A 19,141-nucleotide genomic window follows, 5' to 3' on the forward strand; every position below is an offset into this window, starting at 1 on the left:
CTTGCCATATAGAGGCTACTCGGCTCCTTTTGAACACCATTTTTGCATCTGGGAGATTTCCTCCGGCATGAATGCAGGCTTAGATAAGAGACTTAGACTCTGCTAACTATGTTCTCTGGGGTGAACTGTCTATTCAGAAAGGTGCAAAACAATGAAGCAGAAGCTACAGGGAGTCTTTTGGTCTGTTGAGGGAGACTGTGGAGGTGTGGGTCTTTTAGCATTACAGTGACTGAAGTTCCATCATTCAATGACCAACATTTGCCCTGTAAGCCAAGAAACAGAGTCAGTGGGGTTTGACCAGATAGAGTGGTCGCTGGGTCTGACTTAGGTGTTAGACTACCAAGCTGGGTAGTCTCCAAGTCTGCCACTTTGGTCTTTCTGGAGATTGGGGGCCACCTAATATCCTTTAATAATATTGTGTTTTCGATTTTCATTTTCCTGATGATTAATGATGTTGAGCACCTTTTCATGTATCTGTTGGCCATTTGTATGTTTTTCAAGATAAATAAGTAAAATGTATTACTTAAAAAATGTATTTCTTACTGTGTGTCATGGTAAAAAAGAATATTGAAAAACACTAGTCAAATCTAACCTCTTCATTTAACATATAAAGAAGGAAAAATAAAGCTTAGAGAAATAAAGTGATTAAAGCCCTGGTGGTTAATGAAAAGGTAAAATTAGGATGCAGAAAATCTCTTCGTCCTATGCTCCATTATAAGAACATCATGTATCACCTGGAAGAAGACTTCCCATTTCCTATGTAGATATCTTACTACATTAGTCCTGTTGTGAAAATTAAATGAATTTCATTAATTAGTATATTACAAAAATACTGTAAATTTTATCATTGCATTTGGAGTTAGGCACTAATTAATGGCTTTCACTTGCTCTAGTTAATATTAGGCTTAACATGATTTAACTCTGGAAAGAGAGGTAATCTGTGCTATTTTAAAGATTTTTTTTTTTTAAAGATTTTATTTATTTATTTGACAGAGATAGAGACAGCCAGCGAGAGAGGGAACACAAGCAGGGGGAGTGGGAGAGGAAGAAGCAGGCTCATAGCGGAGGAGCCTGATGTGGGGCTCGATCCCATAACACCGGGATCACGCCCTGAGCCGAAGGCAGACGCTTAACCGCTGTGCCACCCAGGCGCCCCTATTTTAAAGATTTTTATGTTGGCAGATATGTTAAGAACTGCAGGGGAGATATAGGATAGTAGTTATAAACAAATTCTTTAAGAAAATAATTCTATTTTCAATAAATAGAAGGAATTCAATAAATAGAAGGAATTCCTCCCACTATACTGAACGAAACATATCCCTGAAAATATTTCTTTTCTTGCTAGTTCTCTGCTATTATTTTAATTAATAGAATTTATACATTTATAAAATGTACAATGATGTACATCAATAGTGTAAAAAGACTTGATGTCTCTTTTTATTATTGAAGATAGAGATATATTCCAAGCCGGCTAAATCTTTGGCTTGTGGCTATTTAGAAATAGAATTTTTAGGAATTCAGCTAAAATGAGGACTGGAAAAATAAAACCTAATTGTTTTTAAGGTTTTGATAATAAAGAGGGTCAAAGAGGAGTAAATAATAACATAGTGAAAAATAAAAATAAAAGAAATGCTTTAAATCATTTACAGAACTCCAATTCCTACTGTGAAGTCTTCTCCCACCTGCAGGAATACTCAATAAATAATGGAAAGTACACATATGCAAAGTGTACCCAGAATCCTTCTATTCACTAACTCAGTGCCATCACCCAGATTTTGATATGGATTTTAAACTTTTACTTTTCACCATGAATTAATATTTTTTGAACTCTCACTCAGAATAGAATGCACTTTATTTTTATATGTTGACTCTTACTGTCTACGGGAATTTGTTTCCCTTATAAAGAACATAACCACAAACAAAGAAGACAGGTGTTTTCCTTGCCAAGGACATTTTTCCTAGACTGAGTGGTTCTTTGACAGAGAAGCTTACTATGACACACCAAATGTGCATGGGGAAGAGTGCAAAAGTTGGTCAGGTAAGGCAAAGAATGAGGATGAGAAATTTATTTACCAGGGGTTTAGTGCAGTCATTAGAAAAAAATGCCTCTTCCTCCCAGACTGGTTTAACCTGCTCAGTGAATACTGTTTTATTCCAATATCCCTTTTACCAACAGCCATTTAAAATAATAATGAGAGGGTGCCTGGGTGGCTCAGTTGGTAAAGCATCTGCCTTGGCTCAGGTCAGGATCCCAGAACCCTGGGATCGAGCCCCGCATGGGGCTCCCAGCTCAGGGGGAGCCTGCCTCTCCCTCTTCCTCTGTTGCTTCCTCCCCCAACTCTCGTGCCCTCTCTCTCTCTGCCCCTCTCAATAAAATCTTAAAAAAATAAAATAAATAAAATGAGAGAATTTTTTAAAAAAATAAGATATTTACAGTAAATGAAATCCTTTCATCACATGGGAGGGCAAAGGTGTTGATATTTTCCTGCACATGGGATATGCTCGTTGACTATGGCACCAAACATACTTCCCACAGAGATTCCCTCTTAGCAGCAATTTGGACAAATATTTTACTTAAATGGAAAATCCCATTACCATTCTTCTGCCACCTTATCAGATAGAAAGCTTTTTCCAGTATTACAAATCACACCAGAGGAAGGTTATAAACTTCCTTTTAAACCGTGGTCTATGGCCAGTTGCCATAGTTCTCCTAAGAAAAGTCAGTGTTGGTTACATTGGCCTTTGCCCTATTTGAATTCATGTAAATTCAGAATAAAATCCAGCTTTCCAATTCCTTTCTCAAGTTGCTTCTCAAGAAACTATGAAACCAAAAAACACATTTAGAATATGGAGCTCTTTAATTTGCTTGAAAAATGACAACTAAAGAGTCTAAATTACTTGCTCTTATATTAATATTCAGTGTTAATATTATACCAACCAGAATAGCTAGTTAAAAAACAGCAGAAAAGTCTCACATGTTTCTTAAAAACAAAGACCTTTTAAAAATCTCATTAATGATTTTGTCAATTGTAATACTTGTATTTGATAAGGGTGCAGTGAAATAGACATATATATTGCTGGAGGTGACATAAACTGCCACCAACAGGCATTCGACAATATATATTAAAAACTTTAACATATTTTAATTAAATTATTAAATTAATTAAAAATTTGACTCATGTTTTAGTTAAAAATTTGATCCTCTGATTAAAAAATTTGACTTTTGGAAATTTAGCCTAGTGAAATGTATAACAGACAAACATTTGTGTACAAGGGTGTTCATCACAGCATTATTTGGAACACCCAAAAACTGGAAACAACATAAATATACTATAGTTGGGAATTGGTTACTAAAGTGAAAGGCTATTCATATAATAGATTACCTTACATGCATCAAAAATATCCAATTTGAAATAAAGATATACAAGCAAAGACAAAAAAATGTTAACAGTTGTTATCTCCCAGTGATGGGTTTCCAGGTGACTTCTACTTTTTCCCCCAGCTTTACTGAGATATAACTGACACATAACATTGTGTAAGTATAAGGTGCACAATATCTTGACTTGATACCTTTATGAAATGCAAAATGATTACCACTATCAAATTAGCTACCACCTCCAACCCATCACACAGTTACCATTTCTTCTTTGTGATGAGAACACTTAAGATCTTCTCTCTCAGCAATTTTATTTTACTCCCATTTGTATTTTCCAAATTTCCTTCAGTATACATCTTTACCTTAAAAAGGACTTTAAAATTCATTTGCAAGTAGTAACGGGGGGAGTTTGTTTTTTTAGTACAGTTCAGTACAAATGAAATTTAATGCCCTCTTTACAATGTATTTATAACTTCCAAATATTTGCACCTCTTTTCACTTCCCATATATATTAAAATATGGAAAGAGCCAAAACAACTGTCATTAAAGCTTCTCTTTCTTTCCAAATGAAAAGCCCCCAAGTAAGAGCACCGTAGCCTCAATTTACTACACATGTGTGTGTAACTTCATTATAATTAGTTCTTTTGAAGTTTATCTGTATTTGATCTGCCTCTTCACTATGCAGGTAGGAATACATCTTCCATCTTTATATTCCACCCATCTTCTCTCTTCATTTCCCCCTCCTGTTCTTCCTATGTTCTAGAGAGTGTGTACAATGCTTTGCTCTTCAGAGTCTTCATTATCGAAGGTGACATATAAAACTTAAATGCAAGCTTTATTTATGTTCGTAAAATCATTGGTTAAAATTTTTTTGTAACAATTTACAAACGACATCATGTAACCAACAACTGCAGTTCGGGGGTACTCTCCAACCTAACACAATCCTTTAAGAGCTCTCAGCCTTTTGAGCAGCAGCCCCAATACCACTTCAAGAACCAATACAGTCTACATCTCTCTGGGGAGCAGGGACAGAAATCAACAACCACACTCCCCGGAAATTTCCAAAGAGAAGGGCAAGGAGAGGTGCAGGTGATGGTATAGGTTAGGCACTTAGGCACACTTCACATAGACTAACCCACCAAATTAAAGGACAGAACACTCAAGCCAATTTTAAAAGCACTCAGTTCTGATGCAAATTAAATCAGGGCACGCTCCCTGTGACACCAGGGCCACCACAAAAGTTCTTGAGGGCATGTGTTGAGGGTTTTCCATCTTTCCTTTTCTCTCCACTGTCATCTTCTACTGCTTTTCTTGGCCCTCTCCTTTTCCCATTTCCTGTGTCCTTTGCCCAGCTCTGGCACTAAAGGCATTAACCACTGCCGGCCCGTGAATTAAGGCACCACTTGGTACTCAGACCTCTCCTCTTGCCAATGAAAGCATCTTTGCTTGGGTCCCTTGACGTGTAAAATTCCTGTGCTGTCGAGTCATCTCAAAAGCGTTTCCCCGCGCTGTACAGCTAAAGAGAACCTAGAAGTGACAAAGTACAGCAGGGGTTTAGGTAGAGGACCCCACCCGCTTCGCGGAAGAACACAAGTCTCAGGGGATGGAATGGCTGGAAGACCTGAGAACGCTGGGCAGTAGAACCGAGCCCCAACTAAGCAAACTCAGACGCGCAAGCGCGAGGTTCATAGCGCCTGCGCACAGAATCTGGCGAAAGTGGGGAGCAGAAAGGAGCTTTTGGGCCCAGCGCTCCCAGTGCTCCAGCTCCTCTTAGCTCCCAAGCCCCGCCTCCTCCAGCTGCTCGCAGTCCCAAACAACCGGGTGCGCCGCCGGCCCTCTCCGTCCATTGGCCCTTAGCCTTTTCCGTTTCCGCCCAGCCCTCCACAGCTCACCAATCAGCTTGAGCGTTTGAGTAAGGGGCCACCTCCGAGGCCGACGTTTCGGCTTCTCTGCCTCCCCCCGCTGCTGCCTCCGCTGCTGCCTCCTCCTTCCCCACCTCCTCCGTCAGGCAGGCGTCTGCGGGGGCCCGAGGGGCGGCGGCGGCGGCGGCGGCGGCGGCGGCGGCGGCGGCAGCGATATGGAGCCGGAGGCCGGCGGCCGAAGCAGTGCTCGCAGGCCCGGGGCTGGGCCCCCGAGCACTCCGCCGCCTCAGGAGCAAGAGCGGAAGCTGGAGCAGGAGAAGCTCTCTGGGGTGGTGAAGAGCGTCCACCGGCGGCTCCGCAAGAAGTACCGGGAAGGTAAACAGCGAGCTTGAGCGAGGGGGGAGGGGAGGCCTCATCCCCCCCAGCCCCTGTCACCTCTCCCCTCCCCCAAGGGGCCACCATTACAACCTGAAGGAGCCGCACGTCAGCCCCTGCCAGTGCCGCTCTCCCAGGCCCGGACGCCCCCTTCTTGGTCGAGTCCTCGGTCGGCGTCAGGCGTCTTCCCGCCCCCTTTTCTTTGAGGGCCCTTCAGGAGAGTTCCAGGGCTGTGGAGGAACTGAGTCCCCACCCCTTCCAATCCCCTATCCCCAGTCGGGGTGCTGAGATTGTTGTCACTACACACACAAACACACGCACTCTCCCAGAAAAGGTGGAGGTCGCTCGTCGCGAGAGGTGAGGGTAAAACACGAAGGCAGGTGAAAGCCATTTGTGAAAGACAGATTGAAAGAAGCCTGAGTTGCCACTCTCTCCCTTGCGCTTGACCAGCCTGTTTGATTTGCTGGCCCGGCCGACCCCTTGCCTGCGGGTTTAGCCAGGCAGTGCTGGAGCTTCCTCACATTGGTTTCGAGGGCTGCGAAGTCAGCAGGCCTTCTAGCTGACTGGACTTCACCTTGTTAAAGGGGGGAAAGGCGCCATCCATACCCCCCACCCGCCATTCTTCAAAACCTTGATCTTAGTGTTTATTTCGGTGGGGGAGGAAAAGATCTGGGGCAGGTTCTCAAAATACTGTTTAGCTTTGAATAGTCTGTGTAACCACCAAGCCTCCTAAGGACACAGATGCCAGTGAAGCTGGTCATCGCTGGGAACCTGTCCTATGGAAGATCTTAAGCAAAAGAAGAAGCCTTTACTAGCTTTTGCTTCTACCTGAGGAGCGTTTATAGTTGGGGTCTACAGTTATCCTTGGTGTTTTTAAATATGGGCTTCTTTACAGAGCTATTTTATAGGTCACTTGACATTGAAAATTCCCATTTTTTCACACAGGAGAAATTTCTTGAGTATTAAAATGAGGGATAACCTTTTTCTTGCTCTCACTTTAGCTTAATTGCAAACTGAAAAGTAAGCAGTCGTCTAGTGTGAGTCTTAACAGTGAGTTAAATTTACGGTTAGAAGCAAAATTCTGACAGTGACATGTAACATGTTACTTTTGATTTACACTTTTCAATTACTCTAGAAGATTAGAAAAATGTATCTTTTGTTCCTTTGAATGTAGTTGATGTGTTTCATTTTTCAAACTTTAAATTCAAAGTTTTCCTCCCTTGGCAACTCAAGCCTAGCTTTTTAAATAGCTGCTTAAATAGTCATCCTCAAAGATGGCCTGTAGTTATTGTTTAATAGGTAACAATAGAGACTTATCAGGCATAGTTAAGATGTTGACATTTTTTTTTTAAAGAACGCTTTAACCCCCAACCCACAATTTATTCAATAAAATGAGTAGTTGTCATGGCAACCATTGCATCATTCTTGATATTCAGAGAGTTTACTTACATAATGGCATTCACTGTAGATTGGAGAAATCCACTGGAGAAATGAAGAAATAAATGGACACAATTTCCTGTAATTTATCATGCTGTTTCATGCAACTCTAAGCAAGTACATCTTTTTAAAGAAAAAGCTGAGTAGCATATAATTGTTTCCATTTTTACCTTCTTATAATAATACTATTAATTTATTCATAAATGAATAGGTTCCACTTAAATCAACACACTACTAACGTGTCATCATGTCTTCAAGTGCTGTTTATACTCGATTAGTTCACACATGTTGAAACATGTCTTTAAACTTGAATATTAACCAAGGGAACTTTTGTTTATAATGAGACTTGGTAGTTGGAAGTTACCAGAGCTAGAATAGATACATGTGGTTCATAAATGAATGATCTAGTGTGCTTCTGGGCAGGTAAAGTCCTGGCAGTCTGTAGACATTTAAGTGAGACTGTTCTTTAGGCATTTTAATGCCCCGAATTCTATCAATGATCTGGATTTCTGTAGGCGTTATTCCAGTGATACACAAAGTCCTATCAGTAAATTAGCAAAGTAAGAGATCCTAATGAGCATGCCCTTCCTACATTTATTTCTGACATGTAGGTCAAATCTTAGTTGTGATTGGACAGAAATCTGTGAAAAGGTGAAAAGGCCATCTGTGAAAAAGTCAAATTGTGTACATAATCCCAAGGAGATAATTTTTAGTGTTTTTCTTTGAGGTTTTAGTATTGTTATGATACTGGTGGCCCACAGTCTGCAAACATGTAAGTTCATTTGCAAGTCACCCGTGGTCATAAAATAATGATGTAAATGGAGCTTAGGTGCTAGGTCAGGTTATACAGGTCTATTTAAACAGTAACTGTAAGACCATCAATGATAAAACTACACACCTTTTATAACAATATTCTTATCAGAAAATGCAGTGAAAATCCCAGCTTAGAATCTTGGAATGTTAGACTAGAAGGAGCTTTAGCATTTGTCATTGATCAGTAGACTGATCAGTAGACTCATCTGGGTGCCATTTGGAAAATTCCTGTCTTCTACTTGAGTATATAGTTTCAGAATCCTTCTCACTGGGGCCTGGAAATTTGTTTTTGGAATGGGGATTTAAACTAGTTTGTTCCTTTTAAACGTGAGTGTGCCAAATCCCAAAAATATTGAAACAAACTTCCTTGAAGTTTGGATAGTTCATCATTAGCACTGTACATATTTTATGGGAATAATAGTTTTTTCTTCCCAATTGCACACCTGATGGTGACTCCGCATGTTGGTGGAATGGAGGGAAAATGGGAAGCAGGAATTTGTGTTAGGTAAAAAGATGCAAATTGATGACAATGGCGTAATCCATGGGATAGGTATGATTAGCTGAGTTGGGACTATATGAGGTATGGGTTTTTGGGTGAGAAATGGCAGGAAAGGAAATAAATTAGGGTAGAATGAAGAAGGAGGCAAAATGTTCACTGGATACTAAGGACAGGAGTGAGCACTGGATAACGAGTATAGGGTTAGATAATGTGGTTTTCCCTTCCCTTATATCTGGTACTGAAATTGAAAATGAAGCAGGAATAACAATGAAAATAAGACTTTCCTGCTGTGGTAGAAAAAGATTTCTCTCCATCCTTTCCAATCCATTTGTCCAACTAATGCTTGTTGATGGGGATGAGCAGGCTTGGGGTTGGGGGGGGTAGTGGATAGAATGGTAAAGACTAGCTGATGGATTTAGTGCACTCTTTCTTTTACCACTTTTCCCCCTCTCCATTTACTGCCTGTTCTCTGTCACCACTTAGAGATCCTTTACCAATTTGTATAAAGTGAGAATCAGAGATAATGGTCAGCGTTATAGGCAGTGCTGATATCTTAAGTAGTTACCAAGAGGAAATGGTAGGGAAATGTCTAGCAGTGGTGAGAAGAGGTGTTTGTAGTGTCAGCCATTTATAGCTAAGGGACAGTCTTTTAGATTTGAGTTTATATAAATGGCAACATGCTTGCAGATATAGGTGTTTTCTGCCTTTGCTATCCAGAACTTTAAAAGTAACACCACCGTGTAAGCCAGAAATATTTTAAATGTATCGTAAGAGTTACAGACAGCTTTTTAATGGTAGTTTTGCTTTCCAAACAGGGACTTCATTGTTTAATCCAATGTGCCTGATGAGTACATATCTAGTTGAGAACTGAAGTAGAGCCTAGTGTATTTTCAGTTGTCTTTGTTTTTTTTTTTTTTTTCCGTAATCCTAGTCACATAATCCTGTTCTTAAAATGATTATTATGCTTGGCATCTATTTTTCCAAATTTAAAGTATTCATGTAAAAATTCTGAGAAAATATAAAGGCTGCAGTTGTTAGAAATAAAAGTGTGATTTCCATTCCATTTAGTTTTGATTTTTTAACCCATCTGTGAATGTCTTTAGTAAATTTCATCAGTTTATTCACTCTGAATTTACTTATTCTGAGTGCCAGAACAAGTTAAACCAGTTCATCACACAAACCCATGCAGCTTATAAGTTAAAATAAAAATGCGTAATAACCTGTTAACAGTGATAGTCTCAAGGTCATGGGATTATGGGTGATCTTTATTGTAGTTTCTTCTATTAAAATCAATGTTAGTAATAGCAATGATGGTATTATAAAAGCAGTTAAAACAGATTACTGATACTGAAGCACAAAAGGAGAACACAGGATATGTTGGTTCTGTAGACTAAGTCCAGAAAAAAATATGTTTCAGAGATAAACAGTTGTGAGCAGTATATTAAGAGGCAACTACTAAATAGTCTAGTTGAGATGTTTAATTCTTATTGATTACTCAAATTATTCATAGTTTGAGACAAAGGGTGAGCAAGAATAGCAGTTTAGGATAGGCTGAAAAATACGTTTGTGACTGTTACTCTTTAGCAAACACCTCAAACAAAAGAATCGGCAGGGAGGGAAAAAACTGTTGAATTAGAAATAATTTTAAACTAATACCAAAAGGTCTAAAAATGAAAGAATTAATGTAATGTTAGTGTTTTTCCTGAAATAAAGTTTTGAAATTGTTTTTAAAACTAGGATAACAAACTTTTTAATTGAAATTTCCTAATTTTTTTTCCTTATGGCCTTCAACACTACTTCAAAATATTAACCAACTCCATGACCCCAGGAAACTTAAAACAGGTTTTCTTTTTTTTTTAGTTTTTTTAAAGTGAGGTTTTACTCTGTTTTCTTTACATTTTTTTTGAAGTCACGCTCATTCTGATATAGAATCGGATATAGAAAGGGCTGCTTTGTGATGGATTCTGTATTTATTCAGCAAAGTAAGTAAGGTGAAGGCTATCCACAGAAGGGCTTTGTTAACTGCATAAGGAGAGTTGGAACTGCCATTCTAGCAGGGAGAAAAAGTGAAGGGTTTAATAATGAGTAACACTAAAAGAGAACATTGACTAATAAACAGTCATCTCAGTGAGAGGCACATAGTGTATTAGCTATTTGATTTTGTTATTTTTAGTCATCTTTGTAGTAAGGTGTTTTTTTAGGTTTTGTTTTTTTAACATTTCAAAAGGTATAGTAAAAATTAAGTAGATCCTCTTGATTGGTGTAGATCCTTTTGACCGTTTTGTGGGGGAACAACAATAACAAATGTAGTGGATCTTGGTTCCACATCATTATCATCTGTGGAACTTTGTGGAACATAGGCATATGTATTTAAAAGGTCCACAGGTTATATAAGGGACAGAGGAGTTAAGGAACACTGAGCTGAAGTACTAGAGATTAGAGTAAGAAGGAACCTGGAAGAAAGGAGATCACTTGGGAGACCTTAACACTAATCTGATTTAGAGTTAATGATAGTATCAATAACAACAGTGATCATGAAAATAGAGAAAGATACACCAAAGACTTTTTGAAGGTCAGGGTGAGTTTCAGTGAAAGTAAGGGGGAAGAGTCAGGGATGATGTCAAGGTTTGTTGTCTGGGAAAATATAAGTACCCATTTTCGTCCATTTTGGAAACGTGTGTGTTGGGATGGGAGCAGGGAGAACAGAGTAAACAGACAGGTTGGTTTGTCGTAGGGATAGTGTAATTGTTTAGTTTGGAATATATCTTTTGGAAGTGTAGGATTGGAAGCCGTGTCTGTGGAAGTTGAAGTTTGAGGCCAAATGAACTGCCCTGTATTGTGATGATAATGTATAATTGAGTACAGCTTCTTGGAAAACACCCGTAGTGTCCAGTTTTACATTAGTGCCCCTCTTTCAGTCTTATGCTCCCATACCGCAATTGTGCTTGCCTTTATTATATTTATCACTTACCAGTTCATTTACCTGTCTTTCCCCCTAAATTTAGTTTCTTGAGTAGGACTCTGCCTTTTGTTTTTATATCCCTAGTATATAGCATCACGCCTTATAAATTTAAGACACACAAAAAAAGAAAGAAGCTAATACAAATATTTCCAGATAGTTGAGGTTAATCTTTTTATATTCATTCGTATTTTTAAATTATACATTTTGGGTACAGTTTTTCTGTAAAGAATTTATGGTCATGGCTTCTTATATTGAATAGTTAGATTAATTTTAGTCTTAAAAATGGTTGAAATTATCAATATAAACATCATACTGTTTTTCTATAAATAAAACAGTAAATAGTGGAGAATGTAGATATTGCAAAGTGCCTTGTCCTTAACATTTGGTACATGTTTGTTGAATCATCTTGCCTTATTTTACTGTATAGTATGAATTTCTTTTCTTTCTTATCTGTACTCCTCTTTCCCTACCCATTGGTTCCTACATACCAGTGTTAGCCAAAGATTTAAAAAAAAAAAAAAAGAAGTTTTGTCCACAGAAAAATGAAAACTAATAAGGATATTGAATTGTGTGTCTTTGTGTGTTAGTATTAGAAGATGGTAATAATTTTGTGTAAGAGTGTATATTTACCTATATTTATATACTGTAATTTCAGATATAAAAATTTTACAGCCCCAATATCAATCTCCTAAATTTTGGGAGTGAAATTTGTACTAGTTGCAAAATGCAAACGTCTGAGAACCACTGATATAAACTGTACTAATTTACTGTGCTCTAGGTGTACGTATATTGATGCCCATTGCAAGGGTTATTTTAGAATAGATGGCTATCACCATGCCTTTAGTGGGGCATCTGAATATCCCCTTCTCTCATTTATAAAGAAATTTCTCTACGTAATATAGAAATTCTTAGTCCCATTTATACAGAAATTAATTCTCAGAAGATTGTTCATAAGTCCTTTGTTTACACTAAGCAAGTGATCTCTGTGGTTGTAAACGTATCAGTAAAGTTGTTTCATAAGGGAATAACAGATGTTGGTGCCATTGATTCTGACTTTTCTTAATTCTTTCCATCTCATGTATAGGATATATTCAGAGTTTTACATTTTGAATTTACTATTTTTATCATAAACATGTTTATAAAAAGAGAATGCTCCAAACACAAGATAGGCTAAAGATAGGCTAAGTTGTGTTTGTACATACTGAATTTCATCCATGCAGTATTTTGTTTTTTAATTAAATTGGACTCTTCAGGATGCCCCAAGCCTCACTGATCTGTATATTATTTCAAGAGACATTTGAGTTTACAATCTTACCATAGACCTGTGGTTTTGAGCCATCACTGCACAGTGGCTTCATCTGGGGGGCATTAAAATAAATAACCAGTTCCCGCTCCTGATCAATTAAATGAAACTTCTGGGTGATTCCAGTGTGCAGCCAAAGTTGAAACCATTGCCAGAAATCTAACAATTAATGCAGTTGCAGAGACTAAATAACTGCATTTGACTGACAAAAGACCATTTGTTTGTGGCAAGTAGAGTCAGTGTACTTTGTTCTGGTGCACAGCTTTGTTTCTATCTGTGAATGTTCATAAATTAAAAGCTTGTAAAGAGAAGCAAGGTGGTATGGTGGTTAGAAGCATGGACTTTGGCAGTTGACTGCTAAATTTGATGTGTACCCTTGAGAAGTTTACTTAATCTCTCTGTGCTTCACTTTCCTTATCTGTAAAGTAAAATATCTGCCTCAATGGGTTGGTATTAGAATTAAATGAGTTCATATTTGTGAAGTACTTGAAACAGTATTTGCAACATAGGAAGCATTAAATTTGTTAAATACGTGGTTTAAGAAATAATAGAGGTATATCATTAGCTATACTGCCTGGTTGCATTTAAGGCTTATAACATTGAAGATTGGCTGCTTCCTGGAATTTCTCCCGAGACTGCTTTGTAGTCTCTGTCTTCTTCAGTATTAGAATGGCTGTAACAGTTTTTTTTGCCCCCACCCCACCCCCGGCCTTTGCTTCTTATGTCTGTTTTTATAAGAAAGGTCTGACCTTCATAGTACATTGCAATATTGGGTTTTTTCCCTCTTGAGAGAAATGACTAGTCACGGCATGTTAAGTATAAGATGCAGGTTTTCAGGTGTTCCTGTGTTTGAATCAGGAGCTGCTTGTACACCACACACCTTGGATGTTTTGTTTCCCTTTAGGTGTGTCACTGTATCAGGTACACAGGGATGCTGAGAAGCCTGGTTTAACTGTATTTGTGAGATGGTCTGGTCCTGAACACTTTGTTTTAATGCCATAGAATGGCTGGTGAACTTGTTTCCACTTGGTCATGAGTTTATCTGCTTACCTCATATTAGAGGAAATGATCTTTAAAGGTTCTTGAAATGTGAATTTGATAATGTGGTCATCTATAGGTAATGTATCTTACTGCCCATATTTGATAATATACCTAAGTAAAAATTAAGTAAATTTTTAGTTATGAATTTCTACAAGTTCAAGATTTGTGATACTCAAAGTAAATCAGTTTTCGTTTTTTTTAGAGAAGTTGATGACCCTCAAATTTAATGAAATACAATTTTTTTTATTTTGTAACTTTTACTGTGCTCATGGCACATAATTTTTTTAAATAAAATTTATGGAGGTATAATTTATGTACAATAAACTGAACCCATTTAAAGTATATAATTCAATGGGTTTTGACAGCTGTATACACATGTGAAGCATTACTACATTCAAGATACAGAACATTTCTATTATTTCCCAGACTTCCTCATGCTCCTTTGTGGTCACTCTTCTCTCACTCTGTCCACTGATCCTTTCTCACTATAAATTTGTCCTCTTTTTTTTAGTGTTTTGTGAATATGGAATCATGTGATTTTTTTTGTATTGTATACCATGTAAGAACCACAGTAGTGCAGTGTTGATCTTTGGTATCATGACTCACAAGGGTAAATAACTAAGAATAATGACATGCTATTCTTATCTAAAATTGGCCTCAGATTTACACTTAACAAAATTTCTTATCTTCTGTGCTTTATCTTTTTAAAGTGAGAACTATGAGTTATTGAGAAAATATTATTTCTAACATACTTATAAACATCAGATGGTCCTGGCGTGTAAAAATGCATGCACTTTAGCACTATCATTTTTTTTCACATAAAAACAGCTCATCTATTTAAATAGTGTTGTTACCAATAATTTCTCCTTAAGCATATAGCTTTTCCTAAAAGATATACGTACTGCTGGTTTTTTTTTCTCTTTCAGTAGAAAATGCCATTTGAATTTTGTTTTTTCAGATTTTTATTTAGATATATGTGTTGTTATCAACAAACTTAATGGATACGACTGCACTTCCAGGTGCAGGTTTTTCTTTTGACAGTAACATAAAGTAAAAAACATATATATCAAAATAAAATAGTGGAGCTTCCAGAAAATTGACTTTGAATCATTGTTTTTCTAAGCCTCTTGTAACTCTTATTTTGAGAACACTATTTTGAAGTATTCAAATTTTACTTCTTTTTCATCACTATTATCCATTGACAGTTGTCAACTGTAGTTTGAATTTTACTCTAGCACCAAATTTAATTTATAATTTTGGTGTTTGTGTATTTTTTGAGCATAGCAAAAATGTAAAACATTTCTTACGCCATTAATGGGGCACTGTTGACTGACTCCTATAGCTTATATAAGTTATGAATCAAAGTAGTCTTTGCCTTTCAATTTGTACTTTCTAATGGGAAAATTACCATTTTATGGTTTTAATAGACAATATACAGGAACAAGTGACAAAGTACTATATGGATTGCAGATACATATAGGTAGGAATTGTAAGATGATCAAGTAAGAAGCAGATAAACCCTTTTGAATATGTGAATCAATTATGGTTTGAAGGAAAGAAATTTGCTTATAACAGATGGCAGGAGAGAGGTTAATTCAAAAAGGAAGAATAGTATCAACTTCAATAGGGGATTCCATTGGTTCACTTGTGTTTGGACCTGTTCTTGAGGTTATTTAGAAGAGCAAAGATGAATAACTCCTTAACTCCATTATACTTGGTTCTTAAGAGACAGTTGCACTCAAAGTAATAATATCTTAAACTAATCACAAAATTATTAAAAATGGAACTTTCTTTTTTTCCTTACATCTTGATGACTTACTTATTTTATAACTGGCGTTTTGTATCTTTTGACCCCTTTCACCCATTTCTCCCACACCCCACCCCACACTCCTAGCGACCACCAGTCTGCTCTCTATATCTATGAGCTTGTTTTTTGTTTTTGTTTTAGATTCCATGGAACTCTGTCTTTTGAATTAATGAATTAATGTGCTGGTAATTTTTTCCTACTTAGTTGTTACTGTCTTTTCGTAGGAAGTAGTAGCTCATATTTTTCTCTTTTAGTTGTCACATAAAATGTTTGTAGAGGTGAATTTAGTCAATAATTATGATATTGTCTATATATTAGGACCAGTCTTCAAAATAACTTGGTTCATTGATTTCTGTTATTGAACTTAGTTTGACAACTTAATTGGCATCAGTTCTGTTTTAAATTATTAATTAGTTTTTTTAAATTACTGTTTTAAAAATTTAAATATAAGAATATAATAAATAGGGGCGCCTGGGTGGCTCAGTCGTTGAGCGTCTGCCTTCGGCTCAGGGCGTGACCCCGGGGTCCTGGGATCAAGCCCCACATCAGGCTCCTCCACTGGGAGCCTACTTCTTCCTCTCCCACTCCCCCTGCTTGTGTTCCTTCTCTCACTGGCTGTCTCTCTCTCTGTCAAATAAGTAAATAAAATCTTTAAAAAAAAATATATATATATATATATAATAAATAGAAGTCATGTTAACTTAGTTCTAGAATCTTACTCCGCAAATTGATGACTTTATCTTTTAGACTAAGCAGAGCTTTAACTTGATCTTTAAAACTATGTATTTGAACGAATGATTACTGATTTCTTCTCTGTATTTATTATTTTAGTTTGACTATAAAATGTTCACTATTAATTTCAAGTTAGGCTGGAGGGCATATATTTTTTATTGTGCTTTCTAAAAATAATTTTTGAATTCTCTGTATTTGGGCAAAATGAAATGTATGTATTGGAGATTTACCTCCCCCCCTTCCTCTTCTTTCTTTCTCTTTCTCTCTTTTTTTAAAAGATACATTCAGACTTTTAGAGGATGTGTATAAGAAGTGGGCAAGAAAATAGATATTGATTACAATGATTTTGAGTCATCACATGCCAATATCATTGTAAAATCATTATCTGACTAATTACTAAATACTTAAGCATTTCTGGTTCTGTTGACTAGATCTTTGATGCAGGTCTCAGGAAGTTCTTAGTTCCTGATTTGCTCTTTGGTAATGAAAAAGTATTAAGTAAGACAATTTTTTAAATGTTGGTTGACCTAATTACTAAATGATAACTAAAAATTCTTAGAATCAAGTTTTAACATATTTTTTGTGAATGCATTTTGACCAAGTTAGCAGAAGGATTTTGATTATGTATACTGGGCACTGTTCAACCTTAACTGGTTTTGGCTTTTAGAACCCAAATCATAAATTATTTTGAAAATACTTTGCTTAAAGGATAAATACCACTACTTTGAATACTGTAAAAACAGAGAATGGAAAAAAAAACCTGAATTTGCCCATTCTATTTTTGTTTATTAACTTTATTTAAAAAATAATAAGCTTTCCAAGGGTATTCTAGAAAGTGGAATTTTTTCATAACTGGAGGCTGTGTTTTTGGTTCACCTTTGTAATCACCATTTAACATAGTGTATTCTTAGCAGACAGGGTTTGATACATTCTTGTTGTATATAATTTAAAAATTCAGAGTCCAGGTTGCATTACATAGGACATAGGAAACAGAGGTTCATATCTTACAGCATCCACCACATTTTATGACATATCTTCTTCCCTTTCTTTGATATCAGTGAGAGTTCATTAACTTTGTTATTCTAGGTAGCGTTTGACATAGAGTATTTTTTTTTCCAGCCAATCCACTGAAAGAATGAAAAATACAATTGCATTGTTTAGGCTCGATTATATATAAGTGTACTACACTTTACTAATCACACATTGGTTTCAGTATCAGCATACTTGGAGAGAATTTGGAGACTTAAATGTTAGCAAAGACATTAAGTTGGAAGTTTTCTGCAAACAGTTTGAATTAAATAGGCTTTACAGACAAAATTTGGATCCTTTTCTCAAAACTTCAGTGGAGCAGATAGTAAGCTTTAAAACTCTACAAGAAATTGATAGTATGTACACAGACTTTGTTGAATGTGAAAAACCGTAGGTCTTAAAAGCTGAAGGGCAGTAGGTTTCTGTATATACAGTTGTCTTTGTATAATTACAGTTGCCTTTGCAACTCCAGTTAATTCAAGAGTAAATTGAATTTCACAGTATACAGTGATATAGAGTTTTAGTAGATGCGTTTGGTGCCCCCACATAACTTACCCTTGGTCTTCAGCTGTGGTGGACAAACACTGTGAGCTCAGAGGCACCCAGGCCTAACAAAGTCACACTTTAAATGAGTGCTGCTTTCTTTTCTGCTTTCCACTATTCTTCAACACTGCTGGAGCCCACTAAGGATGTTCCCTTATTCAATGTCTAAGTGCAAACTAGAAGTACAGGTTCTCAACAACTCTCAGTTAATTGGGGGTTGTAGCTGATACATAAAATGTCCCAGCCTCCTGTCTTTTAGGTGCTCAATTCCAGAGGCATTTGTATGCTTCTCTTGCCTACAGCAGCAAACTCAATAGTGCACCTTTGTATTAGCATTTTTTCCTGCCTTGGCTTATTCTCCCCACTCCTTCACTCCTATTTCCTAGGATTCTGTCCTAAATAAACTACTTATACCCAGTTCTTTGTCTTAGTTGTATCTTCTGTAGAATCTAAGCTAAAAAGTCTTACGGAAAGGAAATCTGTTTAATTTTGTTAAACATAGCTTTTCCCAAATATATTTGGCCATACAGCTTTTGTTTGATTGATTCTTATTACCAACAAATGTAGTAATTTTACGTTTTTATTTTACATATTATATAGGACAGTGAAACTTAGAAGTTCAAACAAAAGGCCTTTTAGAATTGAAGACATCCATCTTAATAAAAGATAAAGCACCTTTAAAATGGTACTATACCTTAATGAACCATTTGATATCAAGTCTGATGAATAGTCAGGAAGAGTGTTAGGAACCGTCATAGGTTTATTAATGTATCATTAATCAAAATATTTTTTTCAAAGACTTTACTTCCTGTAGTTCTATTTAGAGAGTTGGTAAATAACTACATCTGAAAGATGTTGCTAAAACTGAGGAGTTTTTCTTTGAGAATTTAGGAAATATGTTTGCCTGCTTGTTTTAGTGGACGGTTATTGCAGTCCACTATATAACAAATTGAGAGCTTTGTCATGACACAGATATTACTGGTTAATGAAAATATTGTTGTGTAAATACATAACCCCCCAAAAGAGAACCCTTCATCCGTTTTGGGTTTACAGTCGGTATTCAGGCCAAGATTGAGACTGTGATATATACTCATTTTAACACTGTGTGAGGTCATGTATGTACCTTTATTGCTCTTTCTTAATTTTTATTTATTTTATTTATTTATTTATTTATTTATTTATTTATTTATTTATTTATTTGACAGAGATAGAGACAGCCAGCGAGAGAGGGAACACAAGCAGGGGGAGTGGGAGAGGAAGAAGCAGGCCCATAGCGGAGGAGCCTGATGTGGGGCTCCATCCCATAACGCCAGGATCACGCCCTGAGCTGAAGGCAGGCGCTTAACCGCTGTGCCACCCAGG

At 36.8% G+C, this 19,141-nt stretch overlaps 1 protein-coding gene and 1 long non-coding RNA gene across 2 annotated transcripts in view; one reads left to right on the forward strand and one right to left on the reverse strand.

Moving 5' to 3' along the window:
* Positions 1-4,192: 4,192 nt before the first annotated feature.
* On the reverse strand, positions 4,193-5,341 carry LOC103659006. The gene is made up of 2 exons (XR_567377.2): positions 5,269-5,341; positions 4,193-4,903 (listed from the first exon to the last, which is right to left on the reverse strand). It is a non-coding gene; the product is annotated as an uncharacterized LOC103659006 (long non-coding RNA).
* Positions 5,342-5,346: 5 nt separating this feature from the next.
* Positions 5,347-19,141, forward strand: part of BMT2 (base methyltransferase of 25S rRNA 2 homolog) — a 92,717-nt gene continuing 78,922 nt past the window's right edge. Inside the window, exon 1 of the mRNA XM_040644083.1 lies at positions 5,347-5,613. Coding sequence (XP_040500017.1) covers positions 5,454-5,613 — 160 coding nt within the window. The 5' untranslated portion in view covers positions 5,347-5,453. The remainder of the gene's footprint in view (positions 5,614-19,141) is intronic.

Source organism: Ursus maritimus, unplaced genomic scaffold (genome assembly GCF_017311325.1).
Source record: "Ursus maritimus isolate PB19 unplaced genomic scaffold, ASM1731132v1 scaffold_3, whole genome shotgun sequence".
Classification (NCBI taxonomy): domain Eukaryota; kingdom Metazoa; phylum Chordata; class Mammalia; order Carnivora; family Ursidae; genus Ursus; species Ursus maritimus.